The sequence below is a fragment of the Schistocerca serialis genome, chromosome 5, assembly GCF_023864345.2.
Source record: "Schistocerca serialis cubense isolate TAMUIC-IGC-003099 chromosome 5, iqSchSeri2.2, whole genome shotgun sequence".
Classification (NCBI taxonomy): Eukaryota; Metazoa; Arthropoda; class Insecta; order Orthoptera; family Acrididae; genus Schistocerca; species Schistocerca serialis.
Window position 1 is genome coordinate 361032847 of NC_064642.1, and position 21960 is coordinate 361054806.

General features: G+C 38.7%; 2 protein-coding genes across 4 annotated transcripts in view; one reads left to right on the top strand and one right to left on the bottom strand.

Moving 5' to 3' along the window:
• Positions 1–21960, top strand: part of LOC126481692 (vesicle transport protein USE1) — a 116808-nt gene that overhangs the window by 33051 nt on the left and 61797 nt on the right. The gene's annotated exons all lie outside the window — the stretch shown is intronic.
• Positions 1–21960, bottom strand: part of LOC126481690 (acetylcholine receptor subunit beta-like 2) — a 47732-nt gene that overhangs the window by 23210 nt on the left and 2562 nt on the right. Inside the window, exons 4-5 of the mRNA XM_050105632.1 lie at positions 17507–17551; positions 4952–5058 (exon numbers count right to left, since the gene is read on the bottom strand). Of these exons, the coding sequence (XP_049961589.1) occupies positions 4952–5058; positions 17507–17551 (152 nt within the window). The remainder of the gene's footprint in view (positions 1–4951; positions 5059–17506; positions 17552–21960) is intronic.

Genomic DNA, 21960 nt, shown 5'->3' on the forward strand with positions numbered 1-21960 from the left:
ACTTTCCTTGCCATTGCCAGTCTACATTTTATATCCTCTCTACTTTGACCATCATCAGTTATTTTGCTCCCCAAATAGCAAAACTCTGTTACTACTTTAAGCATCTCATTTCCTAATCTAATTCCCTCAGCATCACCTGACTTAATTCAACTACATTCCATTATCCTCGTTTTGCTTTTGTTGATTTTCATCTTATATCCTCCTTTGAAGATACTGTCCATTCCATTCAACTGCTCTTCCAAGTCCTTTGCGGTCTCTGACAGTCATCGGCGAACCTCAAAGTTTTTTATTTCTTCTCCATGGATTTTAATTCCTACTCCGATTTTTTCTTTTGTTTCCTTTACTGCTAGCTCAATATACAGATTCATCATTGGGGATAAGCTACAACCCTGTCTCACTCCCTTCCCAATCACTGCTTCCCTTTCATGCCCCTTGACTCTCATAACTGCCATCTGGTTTCTGTACAAATTGTAAATAGCCTTTTGCTCCCTGTATTTTACCCCTGCCACCTTCACAATTTGAAAGAGAGTATTCCAGTCAACATTGTCAAAAGATTTCTCTAAGTCTACAAATGCTAGAAATGTAGGTTTGCCTTTCTTTAATCTATTTTCTAAGATAAGTTGCAGGGTCATTATTGCTTCACGTGTTCCAACATTTCTACAGAATCCAAACTGATCTTCCTCAAGGTCGGCTTCTACTAGTTTTTCCATTCGTCTGTAAAGAATTCGTGTTAGTATTTTGCAGCCGTTGCTTATTAAACTGATAATTCGGTAATTTTCACATCTGCCAACACCTGCTTTCTTTGGGATTGGAATTATTATATTCTTCTTGAAGTCTGAGGATATTTCACCTGTCTCATACATCTTGCTCACTAAATGGTAGAGTTTTGTTAGGCCTGGCTCTCCCAAGGCTGTCAGTAGTTCTAATGGAACGTTGTCTACTCCCAGGGCCTTGTTTAGACTTAGGTCTTTCAGTGCTCTGTCAAACCCTTCACGCAGTATCATATCTCCTATTTCATCTTCATCTACATTCTCTTCCATTTCTACAATATTGTCCTCAAGAACATCGCCCTTGTCTAGACCCTCTATGTACTCCTTCCACCTTTGTGCTTTCCCTTCTTTGCTTAGAACTGGGTTTCCATCTGAGCTCTTGATATTCATGCAAGTGGTTCTCTTTTCTCCAAAGGTCTCTTTAATTTTCCTGTAGACAGTATCTATCTGACCCCTAGTGATATGTGCCTCTACATCCTTAAGTTTGTCTTCTAGCCATCCCTGCTTAGCCATTTTGCACTTCCTGTCGCTCTCATTTTTGATATGTTTGTATTCCTTTTTGCCTGCTTCATTTACTGCATTTTTATATTTTCTCCTTTCATCAATTGAATTCAGTATCTCTTCTGTTACCCAAGGATTTCTATTAGCCCTTGTCTTTTTACCTACTTGATTCTCTGCTACCTTCACTATTTAGTCCCTCAAAGCTACCCATCCTTCTTCTTCTGTATTTCTTTCCCCATTCTTGTTAATTGTACCCTAATGCCTTCCCTGAAGCTCTTTACAACCTTTGGTTCTTTCAGTTTATCCAGGTCCCATCTCCTCAAATTCCCACTTTTTTGCAGTTTCTTCAGTTTTAATATACAGTTCATAACCAATAGATTGTGGTCAGAGTCCACATCTGCCCCTGGAAATGTCTTGCAATTTAAAACCTGGTTCCTGAATCTCTGTCTTACCATTATATAATCTATCTGAGACCTTCCAGCATTTCCAGGCTTCTTCCATGTATACAACATTCTTTTACGATTCTTGAACCAAGTGTTAGCTATGATTAAGTCATGCTCTGTGCAAAATTCTACCAGGTGGCTTCCTCTTTCATTCCTTACTCCCATTCCATATTCACCTACTACGTTTCCATCTCTTCCATTTCCTACTATCGAGTTCCAGTCACCCATGACTTTTAAATTTTCGCCTCCCTTCACTATCTGAATAATTTCTTTTATCTCATCATACATTTCATCAATCTCTTCGTCATCTGCGGAGCTAGTTGGCATATAAACTTGTACCACTGTGGTAGGCGTTGGCTTCATATCTATCTTGGCCACAATAATGTGTTCACTCATTCCTATTTTCCTATTCATTATTAAACCTACTCCTGCATTACCCCTCTTTGATTTTGTATTTATATTTGTTCCTCCTGCCACCGAACTTCACTAATTCCCACTATATCTAACTTTAACCTATCCATTTCCCTTTTTAAATTTTCTAACCTATCTGCCCGATTAAGGGATTTGACATTCCATGCTCCGATGCGTAGAACATCAGTTTTCTTTCTCCTGATAACATTGTCCTCCTGAGTAGTCCCCGCCCAGAGATCTGAATGGGGGGCTATTTTACCTCTGGAATATTTTACCCAAGAGGACGCCATCATCATTTCACCATACAGTAAAGCTGCATGCCCTCGGGAGAAATTATGGCTGTAGTTTCCCCTTGCTTTCAGCCATTCACAGCACCAGCACAGCAAGGCCATTCTGGTTAGTGTTACAAGGCCAGATCAGTCAATCATCCAGACTGTTGCCCCTGCAACTACTGAAAAGGCTGCTGCCCCTGTTCAGGAACCACACATTTGTCTGGCCTCTCAACAGATACCCCTCCGTTATGGTTGCACCTACAGTATGGCTATCTGTATCGCTGAGGCAGCCTCCCCATCAACGGCAAGGTCCATGGTTCAGGAGTGGGATATTAAGTATGTGAATGAAAGTAATTTATTTCAATAAAGACATGATACACCAATAAAAGAACCAAGAAATTTAATCTAAAAAAAGCAGCTATTTTACGTAGATATATTGCACTAAATCCTACTTGCTACAATTTTTTTAGTAAAGTCAAGTTTTTAGTTAAGCTATAGACCATAGATTCTTGAAAACAGTCAGCTGTGGAAGAGTATGTTGATAGTGGACTATATATAGCAAAAGAGAGAGAGAGAGAGAGAATAGTTTTCCTGCACGCAGGAAGAGGAGATAAAGAAAATAGAGACAGAAAGGATAAAAATAAAACTGAAGCATAAGGAAAACTAGAAATGATGGTAATCGAAATCGGTGAGGTTGAAGTGCAAAAGATACTTTCTAATATCACCAGAAAATATTGGTGATAATTTGAGCTGGGGGGAAATGCAGCCCTTTGCCATCACTTATGCTGCTCACAGTAAGTTTAAGGCAATTAATACTGTATATGAACCCCCATTCACAGAGTAACTCTTCTTAGATTTAAGGACAGAACTCAGCTTCTTATGGAAAAAGACTGTTAACAGTTACTGGAAAAAGCATTTACTATAAAATGTTTGGGAAGTTAATGAGATTATATTTAGCACTATCACACAGGTATTCTTAAAGGAAGAAATTCATTTACACATAAAATTAACCAATGTCAAGATAGCCATTACTCATATCATGGTATATAAAGCAGCTGATCCAGGAAACATACCTGCAGAAATTAACAAGTAAAATTATGACATACTAATCAATCACGTCTGTGATTTCATAATCAAGAACAGACCCCACTAGACTATGAAAATTCTATTTGTTGTCACACTTAAAAAAAGGGACAGAGCAGATTGTGAGAACTAATGGTGAATACCAAGCTTGTAAACTACTGGGAAGGTCATATCCCAGATACTATGAAGTCATCTCTCAATAGTATTGTATTGTAACCAACCATCTGTGTGAACTGACACAAAAGTGAGGCACTTGAGACATTATCTTTACATGCAGACTACTACAAGAGAAATGTTGCAAATGGAACACGTCATTGTATGTGGCCTTCACAGAACAAGTGAAGGCATTTGATTCTGTTGGCAGCACTATTCTGTAGAAAGTTCTTGCTCACCATGACTATCCAAGTTCATAACAGTACTGAAACCATGTCATGATTAAATGTCAGCTTAAATGATATTTAATAGCAATATAGATGTGAAACAGGGGTATGTTTCTTGTCCATCTGTTTCTCAACTATTTTAAAGGTAATGTAATTCTTTAGGCTTTCCCGGCAAGGTGTTGTCATGTTGATTAATCTGGTTTCTGCCGGTAATTCACATCTTTCCTGCATGATATTTCAACTGCATGACTCGCAGTCTTCTTCAGGTGCTGTCCGATTCTGATTCCAGTGTGGAACGAGTCCGGTATTTATGCCTACATTGTGTTAGGCAACTATGGTAACATCTGCCCTGTAGCTCCAATATACTAATGACAAATTCATACTTACATAGACAGAGGAAAAATTCATCAAGAGATATCACAAGCTGAGATTTAATTTAAAACATGTACACCCAGCAGCTCCAGGGAGTGGAGCTTCCAGCAGTGTATTAAACATTGAGGATCCAGTGCTTCAAAATGTTGTTCACCTATGAAACTGATTTTGGCAAACTGATTGTGAGCAAGAGTTTCATGGTGTGAATGAAATTGCCATCCTTAGGAGTTGTTTGCCAGAAAGAGATTTGCTATTATTTTATATTTCTTAGAAAGAAAGATAGGCTTTTTTCCAGCAGTCTGGCATAATACTTTAAATGAACAGCATAAATATTTGTAAGATCAGCAGGTGGGATAAGCAAGTGGACTGCCATCACTGCTTTTTGATTTTCCCTGTTTATATAATCAAGCTCCCTTTGATAAATGAATTTACTGTATGTAGTGCAGAACAACATGTGTTCTTGGGAAAAATGAATTTGGTGAGGTATGGTTGTGCCATGAACTTCCTTATCTGCTTTGACACTTTGAATGCCATGGAAGACACACAGCATAAGAGCCTATTGGAGAAACATGGATAGAATTTCTAAGGTACCGTTCTAGGTTTGTACTGCAAATAAAGAATGCTGCTAATAATTTTAAAAATAAAAATATCTTTTGATAAAATATTAGCGTATTTATTGTTAAAATTTACATGTCAGAGAATAATAGAAGTAGACCTACTTGACAAGAATAATATCTGGTTGCCATATTTCTCGATTTGTGAAATACAGCAGTGAAATATTGTTGTAAGCTAGTGGATTCCATCTCATTTTCTCATCATTCCATTTCTGAAACAGATAGATAATTTACAGAATACAGATTCATACATAAAAGTAGCAATTTATATTTGTTCAGTAACGTATCACAGCAAATTATAGGTAAAATGATTTTTCCTTGATGTGGAGCCACGGTCATATAAAAGCTATGTAAAGATGTATCCACCATTTGACTGTATGATATGCTTTATTATACAATCCAGATTTCAGTGGTAGGCCATTATCAAGTGTTACAAATGTCAAAAACCTTCTGACTTATGTGGAACTCAAGTTATCGTTAAAATATATATCTTCAGTTATATAAACCTGATGTTTCGTAAGTAGAAGAGAGAACGTTGCTGTGTTATGTTAAATGGGTGGCAATTTGAATAACTCACATACATTATGAGGCTGTGAAATAAAATGAATGACCAAATTACAGCTTCAGACTGTGTTTCACTGTATGTAAGCAGCAATCAACATAAACATATCACAAAAATGTTCTCATTTTTACGTAATAATATCAGGTTTATGTAAATGAAGAGAAATATATTAATGATGTCTTGTTTTCCAAAAAAGTCAGACAATTTTTAACATTATTTTTGACATTTTTAACACTTGATAATTGTCTAAGGCTGAAATCTGGGTTGTGTAATAAAGCATATTACACAGCCAAATGGCAGTTATATCTTTCCATAAGAGAGGTAAAATGTTGAATTCAGTTATATAATTTCGTTAAAAATATTTTAAAACTTTTCAACTTGTCACCAGCAAAGCAGGTTCTTACCTCCGTTAAAATCAAAGGAGTGAGGCTACTGAAAGCAGTTGGATTTCTTCTGCAGATGAAAATAACTAACAGAAAGACTGATCAGACGGAAAGTGATATCACGGCTCTTTCCTGTTGAAAATCCTATGCCAGCTACAAAAGATGCTCGCAAAGTATGACACCTGTAACTGAAGTACCCTTTTAGTACTCAAGACAGACCTTAAGACGGATCCTATGAATGCTTGCACTGCCAGATTAAGCTTCAGTACAACCCTGTGTGTGCGTGTTCCAAATCGGTTTTTAATGACTTGCATTTATGAACATTTATCACATCCAATATAATGTTACTATTTGAGCGATGAGTGTAATTTAGTTATCCCTTGTAGGGAATTGAGTTTTCAGTGAGAGATGATTCATTTGTTTCTTCATAATACTATCTCACACCAGTACAGTTTTGGATAGCAATACTTTAATTTTTATGTGAGTTTTAGTAGTAATCAGTAAGCTAGTAGCTTTCCATCTCATCCTGTCCAATAATTCTTCCCTGACCTAGGGTCCAGTGTGACTTTTCCAAACTCTCCTCATTTCATAAACCTCACCAGTCCTTTTCCTTCAGCCCTTATACTTCCCCTCTAACCCTTCTGCCAGAAGAAGAAGAAGCCAGTGGCTCCAGTGGCATTCAAGACAACTATCAAGATCGAGCTTAGCCTTGGGCCCTACTTACGTACTATAAATCTGAGACAATCAAACAATGGAAACTCCAGCTAGGAATATTAACAATGTAAGAAAAGACAGATAGCTACTTAGTGTACAACAGGCACACACACGCGCATGCGCCCCCCCCCCCCCCCTCCCCACACACACACACCATGCACAAATGACTGCCAACTCTAGCATCTCGGGGTGGGAAACTGGAAGGGAAAGGGATAGTAGTGTGTGGGTGGGGAGAGAGATGAACTCTGTCTGGTGGTGTGTGCAGGGACTAGATTGCCAACAGGGGCAGTGTCAGAAGGATGTGGGGCAGAGAGGTGGGGGGAAAAGGAGAGGAGTGGGAAGAGATGAGCAGATCATTGGCAGAGGGCTGCAAATAAACAAGATGGGAAATGAGAATGGGGAGGAGATGATAAGGAGAGACGGGGTGGAAATTGTTGAGTGGAAGATGTGGGAACACTATGTTACTGTAGAATCCCTCCAACCAAAACCAGCCTAATTCCAACACTGAACCCTGCCTCTTCCACCATCCAATCATGATCCCCCCCCATCCCACCTAATCACCTGCTGGTCACTTCCAGGAATTCCTTACCTCCAACTTAGCCCCTCCATCCTTCCCCAGGTCCCTTCATCAGAACACCAATCTTTAAGTAGAAGAAAGAACACCCATAACAACCTCAAAACAAATCTTGACCTAACCATACAACTTGCAATCAAAGATTCCATCACTGTTGTTATGAATTGCTGTGACTACCTGGCAGAAGGCCTCTACCAATTATCTGACTCCCCCACCTATAAACACTACCAGAGTGATCCAATCCCAGAAGTCCAACACAAACTCCAGTCCCTGCTTAAAGCCTTAGGCACTTTCCAGAAATCTCCCCTGAATCCGTTTCGCTCCTTGCCCCTATAACATCCTGCACACATACCTTCTACATGCTCCCCAAAATCCACAAGCCCAACAATCCTGGATGCACCATTGTGGCTGGTTGTTGTGGCCCCACTGAAAGATTTTCAGCCCTCATTAACTGACACCTCCAGTCAATTGCCCGTAATCTAGCCTCCCATGCCAAAGACACCAACCATTTCCTTCACTGACTCTCCACCATCCCCACCCCTTCCTCTTCCACTTTCCCACCTCCTCCAGGTTGCTGCTTGCATCCCACATGATAGCTGCATTCCAGCCCAAGATGCTGGAGTTGGTAGTTGTGTGTGCATGAGGTGTGCTTGCTTTTTGTGTGTGTGAAAGGTAGGTGTGTGTGTGTGTGTGTGTGTGTGTGTGTGTGTGTGTGTGTGTGTGTGTGTGTGTGTTTTACTGATGAAGGTTGTGGCTGAACTCTTTGTGGAGTGTCTTTTAATTGCGCCTGTCTGCAACTTGACGAGCCTTCTTTATGGTAAGTAGCAATCTGTCTTTTCTTGCATTGTTGTAAAACTGAGACTCCTGCATGAAAGTTTTAAAGGGTGGGGGGAGGAGGACTTACTAATTTTATGATTATTTAGCCAAAGAATGTGACAGGAAGCAGAGATAATTGAAGTTCAGGGAAAAGAAATAAAAACTTCTGTAATATTTGCTGGTGACATTGTTATTCTGTCAGAAAAGACACAGGACTTGGAAGATCAGTTAATCAAAATGGATAGTGTATTGCAAAGAAGTTATAATATGAACATTAAGTGAAACAAGGGTAATGGAGAGTAGTCAAATTAAATCAGGCGATTCCATGTGTGTTAGACTAGGAAATGAGTGCTAAAAGTAGACAGAGTTTTAATATTGAGTACCAAAATAACTGACTAAGGCTGAAGTAACAAGGATATAAAATGCAAACTGCCAAAAGTGTTTCTGAGAAACAGGAAGTCATTTCTTAAGGTACTTGTCTCTAGTGTAGCCTTATATATATAAGAGTGAAATGTAGATGATGATTAAGTCATATAAGAAGAAAAAGAAGCTTTTGAAAAGCAGTGCTACAGAAGAGTGCTGAAGATCACATGGATAGGTCAGATAACCATTGAGGAGACACTGAGAGGATTTCAGGAGAAAATAAATTTGTGGCACAGGGTACATGAAAAGAAGAGGTTGGTTGATAAGATTCATCATGAAGGGCCAAGGAATATTCAATTTGGTAATGGAGAGAAATATGAGACCGGAAAATTATAGAGAGAGAGAGACAGAGAGACCAAAACTCAACTATAGTAAGCTGGTTCAAGTGGGTTTAGCTTGCAGTAATTATGCAGAGATGATGCGGCGTATACAGGACAGACAGATATGGAGAGTTGCGTAAAGCCAGGCTTCAGATTAAAGACAACAACTATTTTCAGTTTCAGATTACATTTTTTGTATTACATGGTGCAGCAGGTTAGACATTGGTACAGTGTCGCATTGACAGAAGTAGTTTCGTAACGGTGCCAGTGTACCAAATAAACAAGGTGAAAGAAAGTAGAAAAATTACAGAATATGTTCCTGAACATAGTAGAGTCTTTTAGCCTAGTAGAGGCTCCCTCAGGACCCTGGTGAACACATCAGTCTCCATCACTGTGGAGTGCCACCTATCCACAGCCCCTGTCCATTTCCTCCGTGTTTGCTCTCTGTAATTCCCAAAGGAGGTCGGACATATTTGTGCATCTGCACTGAAGAAGGTAGATCCATTGCCCAGCTAGGCCAATCAGATCATACGAAAAGAACAGACACTACGTAGACTCTGCAGATGTTATACCTACATGTAAATTGAAAGTGGAGAGGGGAAGAAAGGGAGGGAATCACTGGTGTCTGCTGCATCAGGGCCTCACACAGAATCGGTGGCACTGAGTGAAAATGTTTACCAGACCAGACCAGACCGCTTGGTAAGCATGAGGTCCTAGGTTTGTATCTCGGTCCGGCACAGATTTTCGCTTGTAGCCACAGATCCCACATAATGTCCTGATGCAACTGACAGCAGTGATCCCTTCCTTCCTTTCCTTTCTTCACCTCCTCACCTTCAGTTGACATATAATGTATAATAGTTGTGGATTCTGCATGGTACCTGTTATTTTTTCTACAGACGAATTTCTATTAAGACGTACAATTTTGAATTGAAATTTGTTAATCAGATTCTGTGGCAAAATAAAATGAAATCCTAGCACAAAACAATGATTCTAACATGTCCAAGAGAACAGACACCACACATTCGTATAAAATACTGGGGTATTTTTTTTATATTCAGGGACAAACTGAGTTAAGGAGGAGATAGCTTGAAGGGGAAAGGAAGATTTTAAAAACAGAATAAATGAAGACAAGTGTAAGGGACACACAAATATTTATTATTTATTAAACTGGAAATGGGAAGAAGCTGCTGATTGAAGAAAATTAGGAGAAGAGCACGTAATGATGTGTAAATTTGTTTAACCTTCATTTTGTGGTCCATTTTAAAAAGTCTCGTTCACTCTTGTCCTGTTAATCTATTCCTCTTCCAGGTTATGTTTCTGTTCAATGATTTCATTAGGTAATGTAAAGTTGCATCAGTGTAAAACATGGTGAATGTGGAGAGAAAAATAATAATTTGGCTCTTCAGTCTCCAGAAATGTTCTGATCAATTTCTGTACAAACAATTTTCTGTTAAGACTTACGATTTTGAATGTAAATTTGTTGTCAGATTATATGGCAAAATAAAATGAAATCCTAATGCTACACAATGATTCTAATATCTGACAAAATGAGCTTGTACAAAGTGTGATCAAAAAAATATGGTGAAAGTGCAAACAGTACAATCATTTGATGTAATTTGTCCAATAGCCTGATCCATTGAGACAGGCAGCATCAAGTTGGAACACGTTCTGACTTGTCAGTCAAGGTCCAGAGACGTCAGAGTGAAGTGGTGTTTACTGCGTGTGTCGTGCGTTGTGCAACTCAATAGTCCTGTTTCATGTTGCAAAAAATTGCTAAAGAAACTCATGAAATGTTGAAATAGATCAATGGCAATAATGCTGTAACTCTGAAGACTGTTTACAAGTGCCATGAGCAATTTAAAAGTGGAAATGAGTTGGTAGAAAACGAACGACGTTTGGGATGTCTGTTAAACTAAAAAACAGAAAAAATGCAAAAAGTGAGAAGAATTGTTTGTTAAAACATTTGAATAACAATTCAAGAGCTTAGCAAAGAACTTAGCATCTCATACAAGTCCATGCAAAACATTTTTAACTGATAATTTGAAAATGAGGAAGGATGAGTGGAAGGAAAATTTTGTATCAATTTGCATGGAGTTGAATGATAATCTTCATTGAGATCAGGACTTCATGTCCTCAATTGTAATTGGAGGTGAAACTTGGGCCTGTGGTTATGATTCTGAAATGAAAATTCAGAGCTAACAAGTGTATACCCCAATCAGAGTTTGTTCAAGGAGAACTGTAAAAGCTGAATTTTACAAAGGCATGCTGCAACATTTGGAAAACGATGTATGATGAAAGTGGCCAGACAGCTGGGCCAACGGCTTTCTTCTTCATCCCAACAGTGTGCCATGCCACACCTCATAGCCGGCTGCTGTGGCTGAGCGGTTCTAGGCGCTTCAGTCTGGAACCGCTACGGTCGCAGTTTCGAATCCTGCCTTGGGCATGGATGTGTGTGATGTCCTTAGGTTAGTTAGGTTTAAGTAGTTCTAAGTTCTAGGGGACTGATGACTTCAGATGTTAAGTCCCATAGTGCTCAGAGCCATTTGAACCACACCTCACTTCTGATTCGTGAGCTTTTGGCTGGAAAAAAATGTTCCTGTCTGCCTTTCGCACCAGCTGTAGCACCATGCAACATCTGGCTCTGCCCAAAAATTAAAACTGTGCTTAAAAGGAAATGCTTTAACACCATTCCTGACAGTGAGAGAGCCATGATGAAGCAGCTGAATGCCCTTCCAGAAATGCATCCAGTCATGGATCCAACATTGGCTTCCAGTCATGGGTTCAACATGGAAATAAGTGTACTGCTAGCCAATGACAGTACTTTGAAGAAGATTAAATCAAATTCCATGTAAGCTTATTACTTTGCTTCTAATACATATTTTTGATTACACCTCATATACTGCCTCTAATAAAATGAGAGGGACATTAACAGAAAGAGAAGAGTGGAGTAAATAAAGCTGTGGGTATAAAAAGAGAAATCAGTAGTTAAAAGACGGCAGTAAATTAAGACCTTGTGTATCGTGAAAGCTAAGGTGGTGTTTCATGGTTGATTTCCTGTCTCTGGAGCTCAAAAGCACTGTTGTGGCTGGGGGTATGTTGATAAAATGTCAGCATAATGTACTGCATGTTGAGTAAGAGCCTTGGGGTAAAAAAGGCTCATACAAACTAAGAGACTATGACACACAATGGAGAAAGTGGATGGATATTGATAATTCGTGCAGATATGAAAATATTTTTTGATATGTTTGATCTTTAGAAAATCATACATTTGGTGTAATAGTGGTAAACAGATTTTAGCCCAGCATAGTGCTGTGGATGGGACATTATTTCATTTGAGAGGCACAATAAGGCTTCTTGACATACTGTTGCTCATAATCTCAACAGACTAGTTTTAGGGTGCAAAAGCTATCATGAGATTACTGGTTTATTTATTGAGAAATTCTTCATCAGAGCAATCTTATCCATAAATTTCAGGACTGGATTCAATGGATCCCTAATGTGTAAGTGTTTGCATTTGTTAAAGTGAAAATACTGATGCTTCTGTGGTGACTTGATTGTGAGTAGGACCATCAAATGTGTGAATGTCATCAGTAGAAGGCAAATCCTGCTGATTACCAGCATATGTCAATTTGTAGGATTGATCCAGGAGTGCTGTCCCATTTAAATATGCACACCACTGCAGAGATACATGATTTAGATGTTAGTGACAGTGGCACAGTGGCATTGATAAACAGCTGACACTAAAACTGAACAAGACCTACAGTCCATTAGAATCCCAGGCAGATTCTGTGCAGAATTTGCAGGTAAGATAGCTACTCTCTGAACCACAGTATAACAAGAATATCTCAAACAAAAAACTGTGCTTAGTGGTTGAAAGAAAGCACAGTCACACTTATCTACAAGAAGGGTAGCAGAAGTGATCCACAAAATTTCTATCCGGTATCCTTGACATCCATCTGTTATAGGATCTTAGAACATATTCTGAGCTCAAATGTAATGATGGGTCAAGGCAAATAAGTGGATGCAGTATTTCTTGACTTCTGAAAAACTTTCACAATTGTAGCACGCCAGTGCTTTTTAATGACAGTACAATGGTATAAGGTATCACTTAAAATTTGTGCCGGGTTTGAGAATTTTGTGGCAGGGAAGACGCAGCATGTTATCTTGCATGGTGAGTCACTGATATATGTAGAAGTAACTACAGTTGTGCCCCAGGGAAGTGTTTGAATCCTTGTTGTTGTTCAGCTTGTTTATTAATGATCAAACAGACAATATTAATAGTAATGTCAGACTTTTAGCAGATGATGCAGTTTTATTTTCTTCTTCTTCTTCTGCTGCTGCTGCTTTGTTAATACCCTTCTCTTCTTCTTCTTCTGCTTCGTTAAGACCCTTCAGGATCACGTGTGGCTTGTTTTGCAAGTCTTCTTTCTTCCCAATACCTCTTCATTCTTTCACTTCTTCTGTTTCTTTCTTCTTCTGTTAAGAAACTTTGATTTTGTTGTCCAGCCACCTGTAACCATCCACCAAACCCTTTATACTTCTCCCTGTCCTGTACTATTGCCTGCAGATCCCTTTCTTTTATTCCTACAGCCTTCCAGTCATCTCTGACTTCCTTCAACCTGTTGTTTCCTGTATGACATGTTGCATTCCATATCTTCTTAGTCAACCTTTCCTCGTCCAGCCTCACGATGTGCCCAACAAATCGTAACCTCCTCTTCCGTATCTCGCTCGATATGGGTTCAATATTTTCATACAGTTCCTGTCGTGTTCTGTGTATCCAGATATCCCCATGTTTTTGGTGTCTCATATGCCTCCCAAATTTTTCTGCTCCTCCTCCTCCAGCTGCATAGAAGCTCTCTTGCCGAGTGTGATCATTTCTGATGCATAGAGAGCAGCATTTCTTACAGTTGCTGTGTAATGTCACAGTTTTGAATTCCATGACAGATTTTTCTTGCCATATGTTAAATTCACCGCATACCGAAGCTTCTGCAAAATCTGTGCCCTGTCTACTGCACTACTGTTGCTTTGTATGCCACCTGTTACCTTCTCCCCAAAATAGCGAAAACTGTGGACTTTGTCAACCATTTGGTCATCTGCCTTCCAGTGTTCAATGTCTGGGTCTTCTTATATGCAATCTTCAGTCTGACTTTTTCTGCTGTTTCGGCTAAACTTTTTAGTGCTGTCTTTGCCTATTCTTCTGTCTCTCTGCTTCTGCCTCTGCTACTTCTGCCATGTTGGGTACATTGTCTATCCTGACTTTTGTTCCTAGAGTGTAAGGGGTCCACTTTACTGTTGGTGCTTCTGCATTCAGCAAATCTCTAAAACTCCTAGCCATTTCCTCGCACACCTCTTTCTCGCCAATTTTTATTGTGCCATCTTATACTATATGTACCATTACGAAGGATTCTTATGCCTCGAAACCTTTGATTCTGCTCTTCATTTCTCGGAAAAAGATATGTGGTTTGTGTTTCTTGAAGGTTGTGTTTGCTTCTTCCAGTTTCTCAAACCATCTACTTCTCTTGGCATTTCTGATCATTTTGTTAGCAATTTTTCTTGCGTTCTGGAATTTCGACCAGTCTTCTTGCTTTGTACAGGATTTACATTTCATCCATGTTTTCCTCCTGATCTCGGCTGCATTCTCACATTCTTCCGCCCACCACTCGTGCTTCCTTTTCTTGTTGTGAGTGGTCAGTCCCACTGCCTCTTCTTCCATCATATCTCTCACTCTCTTCCAATCACTCTGAACTACCATTCTCTTTGAATACTCTGCTCTGTGTTTTTTTTTTTTTTTTCAGAAGATCTAGGTCGATTCTGTGGGTGTTAATGGTCCTACATTTCCTTGCTCTGTTGGGTATCCATCTGCATTTTATTTCGACAAGGTGGTGATCTGATTCCATCCTGGTATTTTTCCTCACTTTTGTGTTCATAATCTCTCTGTGATTCTTGTCACGGATTGCTACATGGTGTAGCTGTTTTTCCTCAATCCTGTTTTCAGGGCTGACCCACATTATTTTCTTGCTTGGCTTAGCTTTGTAATGGGTGGTCATTATTCTCATCTTGTGTGTCCTAGACAGTTCCACTAATCTCTCACCATTCTTGTTTGTTCTCTTGTGGGCTGGATAATCTCCCACAGGACCTCTAAACTTCCTTCCCGTTCCTATTTGCGCATTAAAATCTCCTAGCAAAATAGTGACACCTCTTTTCTTTAATGAAGTGCTATCCAAAAAAACTGTACAAAATATTCAGTCGGAGGTTGATAAGATTTCAGAGTGCTGCAAATATAGAAAAACTATTTGAAGAGTTCTCAGGTGTCCAGCCAGCTATAATCATGAATGCCCATGATATTTCAGCGAATAACCGATCTGCCATCATCAGGTGGTGCTGATAGACCACTTGATAATGGTGAAACAGTTATTCGCCAAAATATCATGGGCATTTGACAATTGTTTCTGGCTTGACACCCGAGAACCCTTCAAACAGCATGTATGATGGGAAAGCATCAGGTCACATAGACAACCTACTTAACTTTGAGAAATATAAAATTGTACTCTTCATAAAATGCAGAATAGTGGCATTCTGATACTACAATACTAAGAGTCAGATTTGGTGTCAGTTAAATCATGCAAATGTCTGGTTATAACAGTTTGTGGAGACATGAAGTTGAAACCCATAGGATCAGTCATAGGTAAAGTGACAGATTTTGTTAGGTTACTGGAAAAATGGAGAGTACAAGCCATCAGGTGGACGTGGGTCATCATGTGGGTCATCCAGACATGTTCATAAGAGAACAATGCATTTAAGAGGTAAAACCAAAATATATTCTACATTACAGAGTACAATTGGCGTGCCCTAGGTTTGGTGTAGCAGCACCACTCACTCAGAAGAGTGAGGGATGTAGAAAAGGAGAGGGAGATAGAAATCCATCGAGAGAGAGAAAGAGAGTCAGCTGTGCAACCAACACTCCACTCATATCTGCTGCATCCAGCATGTGATACCTTCCTCACTCATTTTGTTGGCTTTTACAGTCAACACATGGGAACCTTTGCCCACAAGCAATCCTAACTGGAAATAACTACTTCCGGGCTATAACGATTGTTGAAACTGGTTCACAGGCCATGACAGGAAGTATCAAAGTACTGACTGTTATGAAAAATTTTTCAAACTGTTAAGTCATTACTACCTATACCCCTTAGACTGGTGGTAGCCTGTACAGCAGTCAGTCTTCAAAGGTGACTGCTTACATATTACTCATGTGACACACCTAAAGTGTATGGGACCCATACCACACAGAACTAACAGGCTGTATTGAATTTTAAGGGCAGCAAATGTAGTCAGGTTTGTTCAACTCACAAAGCAGATTGTCACAGAAACATGGAAAAGCCTATACTGGCAGACACTTGAAGATAGACATCAGCTATCCTGTGAAAGCCTACTTACAAAGTTTCAAGAGTTAGTATTAAATGAGGAATCTAGGAATATACCATGGGCCCCTACTAGAGATTAGAAAGAGCTCCACATACTTGCTTTAAACTTGCCAGCAGGTAATACAATTTCAACTCCAAACTTCCTGTCTCTGTACACTCAGAGACTCAACTTGCAAATCTCTTCCACTGCCTATTCCTCTGGAATCTGTAGTTGGATGCAAGTAGACTATATGGTGGAGGTGAAACAAACAAGAAAACAACAATTTTGTTTTAATTGGATGAACTATGCATGTTTTTCATCTGAAGCTCGGAATATAGTGTTAAACATTTCCAAACATCGTTCTTCCTCTGATGCAGCACATTTTCTATTGTATACACTGCATCACCCTATTTTTGTCTCACACATTTCACAGTCTTGCAAAAGACAGCTTTGTCAGAGGCCATCTGATCCCAACAATCGGTCATTTGCCCTGCCAATGCTACTGTACTGTAGCGAGATTGTGCACTAGACTTCAGTACTAAGAATGAGTTAGCCTCACTCCAGTATGCTTCAGTAAGAGAGAATGAATCAACAAGTAGGAAGTGACCACAGCACTGGTCTTTTCAGGCTCATCATACTCTCAGAACTGTAGTAAGAAGGAAGGTAGTCAGTCTAACTCTGATGTAACAGGCACCTTGAGTTCTGGTGTATGCAGCCCTCAACTTTAGACCTGTACTCACTCTGTTTCTCATCTCTTGCCCATTTGTACCACTCCTGTGCAGACCTCAAAGACAAGATTAAATTAATTATAGAGCTGTTTGAGCAATCACCGTTCTGGTATTACATACACATAAGAAAAAGGAAGAAATCCTTGTACAGGGTACTATGGGGAATACCCTCTGCTATGCACTTCGCAGTGGCTTTACCACCTATGTATGTAGATGTAACTCGGATATAGACTACAACAAAATTACTTCTGAGCTGTTTCCTTTGTCTTATGCATCTCCGTACCTTGGCTTCAGAACTGCTCATTCTTTCATTCGGTACCTGCACATCGTATTCTTCCATTCTTCCTTTTCATGTAATTTCTTTCTAAAAAAAAAAAAGAATTTCAGATTGCTAGGAATGGAACAGAGCCAGATGATATGAAGAAAGACAACTTTTCCTTTTCCGATTAGACAATAGAATCTAACCTTGGCATCTTCCAGCTGGCAATCCCATACACTTTCAGTTTGTCCCGTAAGACATTGTGAACAGTATGAGACCTATCAGGGCCCTGGAACATAGTATAGCAATGAGGAACTGTGTGCCACATTTCTAGCCACATTTTGGAGACAAAAATTTTTTTCATTCAAGCATTTCGGTTTCAAGAGCACCAACAACACCATATTTTAGTTTGAAGACAGTAATGTATAAATGAAAAAGGTGATAAAATTGCAAATAAAACATAAAAATAAGACTCACCATTCGCATGACCCCATTCACAGTGAATATGGATTTCTTCTCGTCCTAGACAGAGAATAGAGAAATGCAAGGTTTTATTCAATTAAATGTATGAGAAAAGTTACACGATTCGCTATTAATTGTAATAAAAAATTCTCTGTGTAATTTGTTTAATATAAATTCTTATAATTATTAACATTCTTGAGGAAAGACCTGTGGTCAGATAACACAACTTCAAATTGTATTTAATTGTTTACAACAAAATCAGTAATAATGAAAGCAGTACTTCAGCTTTCATAAAGAAAAACAAAATTTGGAAAAAAAGGTTCTGAACACCATTATAGGTATAGTGCAACTATGTTTCACTCCTAATTGCCTTTTACATGTGATGAGCAATAGAAAATTCTTCCAAATGAAGTCCTTTATCATATACTTATTGCATCCATACCATCAGTCACATACATTTTCCATTGAACTCAGCAAGATGATAATCTTTTAAGGATATGGAGAGAGTTATTAGTACAGTGAAATAGGTACTATAAAAAGCTACTATGTTCTATGCTGAATAGTAAATATAACTTGCTTTGATCTAAAAGGGCACACATTATTCAGGAACATACAGACAAGTAACATGCAGACAAGAATTAACTGATGAAATTGTAAACGATGTTTTTCAGAAAATCATGAAGTGGTTCTCTGCAAATGGGCTCTCATTAAACATTGACAAAACACAGTACATACAGTTCCACACAGTAAATGGAATGACACCATTAATAAATATAGACTTCGATGAGAAATCGGTAGCTTAGGTAGAATATTCAAAATTTCTAGGTGTATGCATTGATGAGGGGTTGAACTGGAAAAAACACACTGAAGATCTGCTGAAATGTTTGAGTTCAGCTACTTATGCTATTTGGGTCATTGCAAAGTTTGGCGATATACATCTCAATAAATTAGCTTATCACGCCTATTTTCATTCTCTGCTTTCGTATGGCATCATATTCTGGGGTAACTCATCATTGAGTAAAAAAGTGTTCATTGCACAAAAGCATGTAATCAGAATAATTACTGGAGCTCATCCAAGATCATCCTGCAGACACTTATTTAAAGAGCTAGTCATCTTCACTGTAGCCTCGCAATATATATATTCACTTATGAAATTTGTTATTAACAATGAAAACAAATTCAAAAGTAATAGCAGTGTACATGGCTACAATACTAGGAGAAAGGATGATTTTCACTACTCAAGGTTAAATCTAACTTTGGCTCAGAAGGGAGTAAATTATGCTGCCACAAAAGTCTTTGGTCACTTACCTAATAGCATCAAAAGTCTGACAGATAGCCCTATAGCATTTAAAAGGAAATTAAAAGAATTTCTGAATGGCAACTCCTTCTACTCATTAGATGTTCAGATATAGTAGTAAGTGGGTAATTTCCCCACCCCAAAAAAAAAAAAAAAAAAAAAAAAAAAAAAGTTTAATGTCATGTTATATTTTGTGTAATGTAATATCCAGTATAGACACTTTTTATTAACCTGACAAGTTCCACATCATTACAAAGTGTCGTATTCATGATCTATGTAACAACTACTAATCTAATCTCTAATCTGTTCAATAGTTGTCAGTAACCATAAAAAGTTTGGCCATTTATAAAGTACTGCTTAAGAGGACTCTAAAGTATTTGTTAATGGGCAGCTCATTGTACTCCATTGATCAATTTCTTAGCGGAACCAATTGATGTGTATATTACTAATAATGTCCAATAATTTAAATTCCATGTAATATATGCAGCCCATCAGTGCAGTAATGTAATCGATTTAAGCCAGCATTGTAAAATATTCTTTTAAACAATGTTTGGCTTCAGTAACCTAGGACGGACGGACGGACGGACGGACGGACGGACGGACACACACACACACACACACACACACACACACACACACACACAAATTTCTGTTTTATATTACCATTGGACGGTGGGTGCCTCAGGACACACAGTACATCCCCAGCCCTTGCACTTTGAACTGTACATATTGTGCTAGTTCCTGCTGTTACCTTTCCCAAACAGTGTCTGTCCTTAAAACTTCAGCATATAGGGAATGTGATATTTCAACCTGCAAGATGAGCTTGTTTACTTGAAGAACGTATTCAAACCAAATGGATATCCTCAGCAACAGCTTCAGAAAGCACTTCACACTAAACAAATGATTAGATACAGAATAAGAAAGATGAGGGTGATGCAGTCAAGTATGTTACATTTACGCTTTTGTAAGTGTTCTTTCCTTGAAGATAGCAGAGATCTGCAACAGACATCAAGCCAAAATGATTTTCACCCTCCTACAAAGACAAATATCATCAGCTCAGTCAAAGGTAACTTGTTGCTCATGAGGCAGATGTTTATCTGTTTCCTTGTGGGAGTGGTAGCAAGCAGCATGGACTGTTCACAAAAGGTATATTGAAAATCAACTGTACACTCACTTGTTACAACCTTACAAGTCAGTTGTGGCAGAACGCCACATCCATATAGGCCACTCTGTGAATCACAAGAAAGCAATTATCTCATAATTTGTTACTCAGTGATAATGGAAGTTGTGGAAATTCAGTTAACACAAGACTTAATAAATCATGATAGTGGTTTTTCTTTGAACAAGACATAGAATCCAGCCTACATCTGCATCTTCATGGATACTCTGCAAATCACATTTAAGTGCCTGGTAGAGGGTTCATCGAACCACCTTCACAATAATTCTCTATTATTCCAATTTCGGACAGCGCCTGGAAAAAACAAACATCTGTATCTTTGCTTGCGAGCTCTTATTTTCGTTATTTTATTATGATGATCATTTCTCCCTGTGTAGGTCAATGACAGCAAAATATTTTCGCATTCAGAGGAGAAAGTAGGTGATTGAAATTTCGTGAGAAAATTCCACCGCAACTAAACACACCTTTGTTTTAATGATGTCCACCCCAAATCCTGTATCATTTCAGTGACATACAGAACGTGCTGCCCTTCCTTGAGCTCTCTCAATGTAATCCATCAATTCTATCTGTTAAGGAATCCAACACTGCACAGCAATATTGTAAAAGAGGATGGACAAGTATAGTGTAAGCAGTCTCTATAGTAGGTCTGTTACATTTTCTACGTGTCTTGCCAATAAAATGCAGTCTTTAGTTAGCCTTCCCACAATATTTTCTATGTGTTCCTTCCAATTTAAGTTGTTTGTAATTGTAATTCATAGGTATTTAGTTGAATTTACATACATTAGATTTGACTGATTCATTGTGTATCCAAAGTTTAACAGATTCCTTTTAGCACTCATGTGGATGACCTCACACTTTTTTTTATTTAGGGTCAATTGCCGATTTTTGTACCATACAAATATCTTTTCTAAATCTTTTTGCAATTTGTTTTGAGCTTCTGATGACTTTACCAGTCGATAAACGACAGCATCATGTGCAAACAGCCTAAGATGGCTGCTGATATTGTCTCCTAAATTGTTTATATAGATAAGGAACAGCAAAGGGCCTAACACTACCATGAGGAATGCCAGAAATCACTTCTGTTTTACTCGATGACTTTCTGTCAGAGTTAATATGAACTGTGACCTCTCTGACAGGAAATCACGAAACCAGTCACATATTCCATAAGCATGCAGTTTCACTACAAGCTGCTTGTGTAGTACAGTGTCAGAAGCCTTCTGGAAATCTAGAAATACGGGATCAATTTGAAATCCCTCATCAATAGCACTCAACACTTTGTATGAGTAAAGAGCTAGTTGTGTTTCACAAGAACTATGTTTTCTATGTTGACTATGTGTCAATAGATCATTCTCTCTAAGGTAATCCATGATGATCGAACACAATATATGTTCCAAAATCGTGCTGCATATTAACGTTAATGATATGGGCGTGTAATTTAGCAGATTACTCCTACTACCTTTCTTGAATATTGGTGTGACCTGTGCAATTTTCCAGTCTTTGGGTACGGTTGTATATGGTTGTTAAAAATTGAGCTATTGTATCAGCGTACTCTGAAAGAACCAGTATAGTGTCTGGATCAGGAGACCTGCTTTTGTTAAGTGATCTAAGTTGCTTCACTAGTCTGAGGACATCTGCTTCTACGTTACTCATGTTGGCAGCTGTTCTTGATTCGATTTCTGGAATATTTACTTTGTCTTGCTTGATGAAGGAATTTTGGAAGGCTTACTCGAATTAGCTCACAGAAGAGTCACCACACCTGGCAGCAAAGATTCACCAAAGAATGGTTGAGCCATTTGAGCACTTTCCTCATTTCCCATAGCTAGTGCACATCTTCAAGAACACCTCTAAGCCACCCACCAGCATATTTGCTGCAGATTTGCTTGCACCATGCCATTGCTGTGGTGCATGTAAGACAGTTGTTTGCAACTTGTTATCAGTCTCTTGGCTTTCCTCAAGGATTGCCAGAAGATTTGTGGCTGAAATATCAGTAGAAGA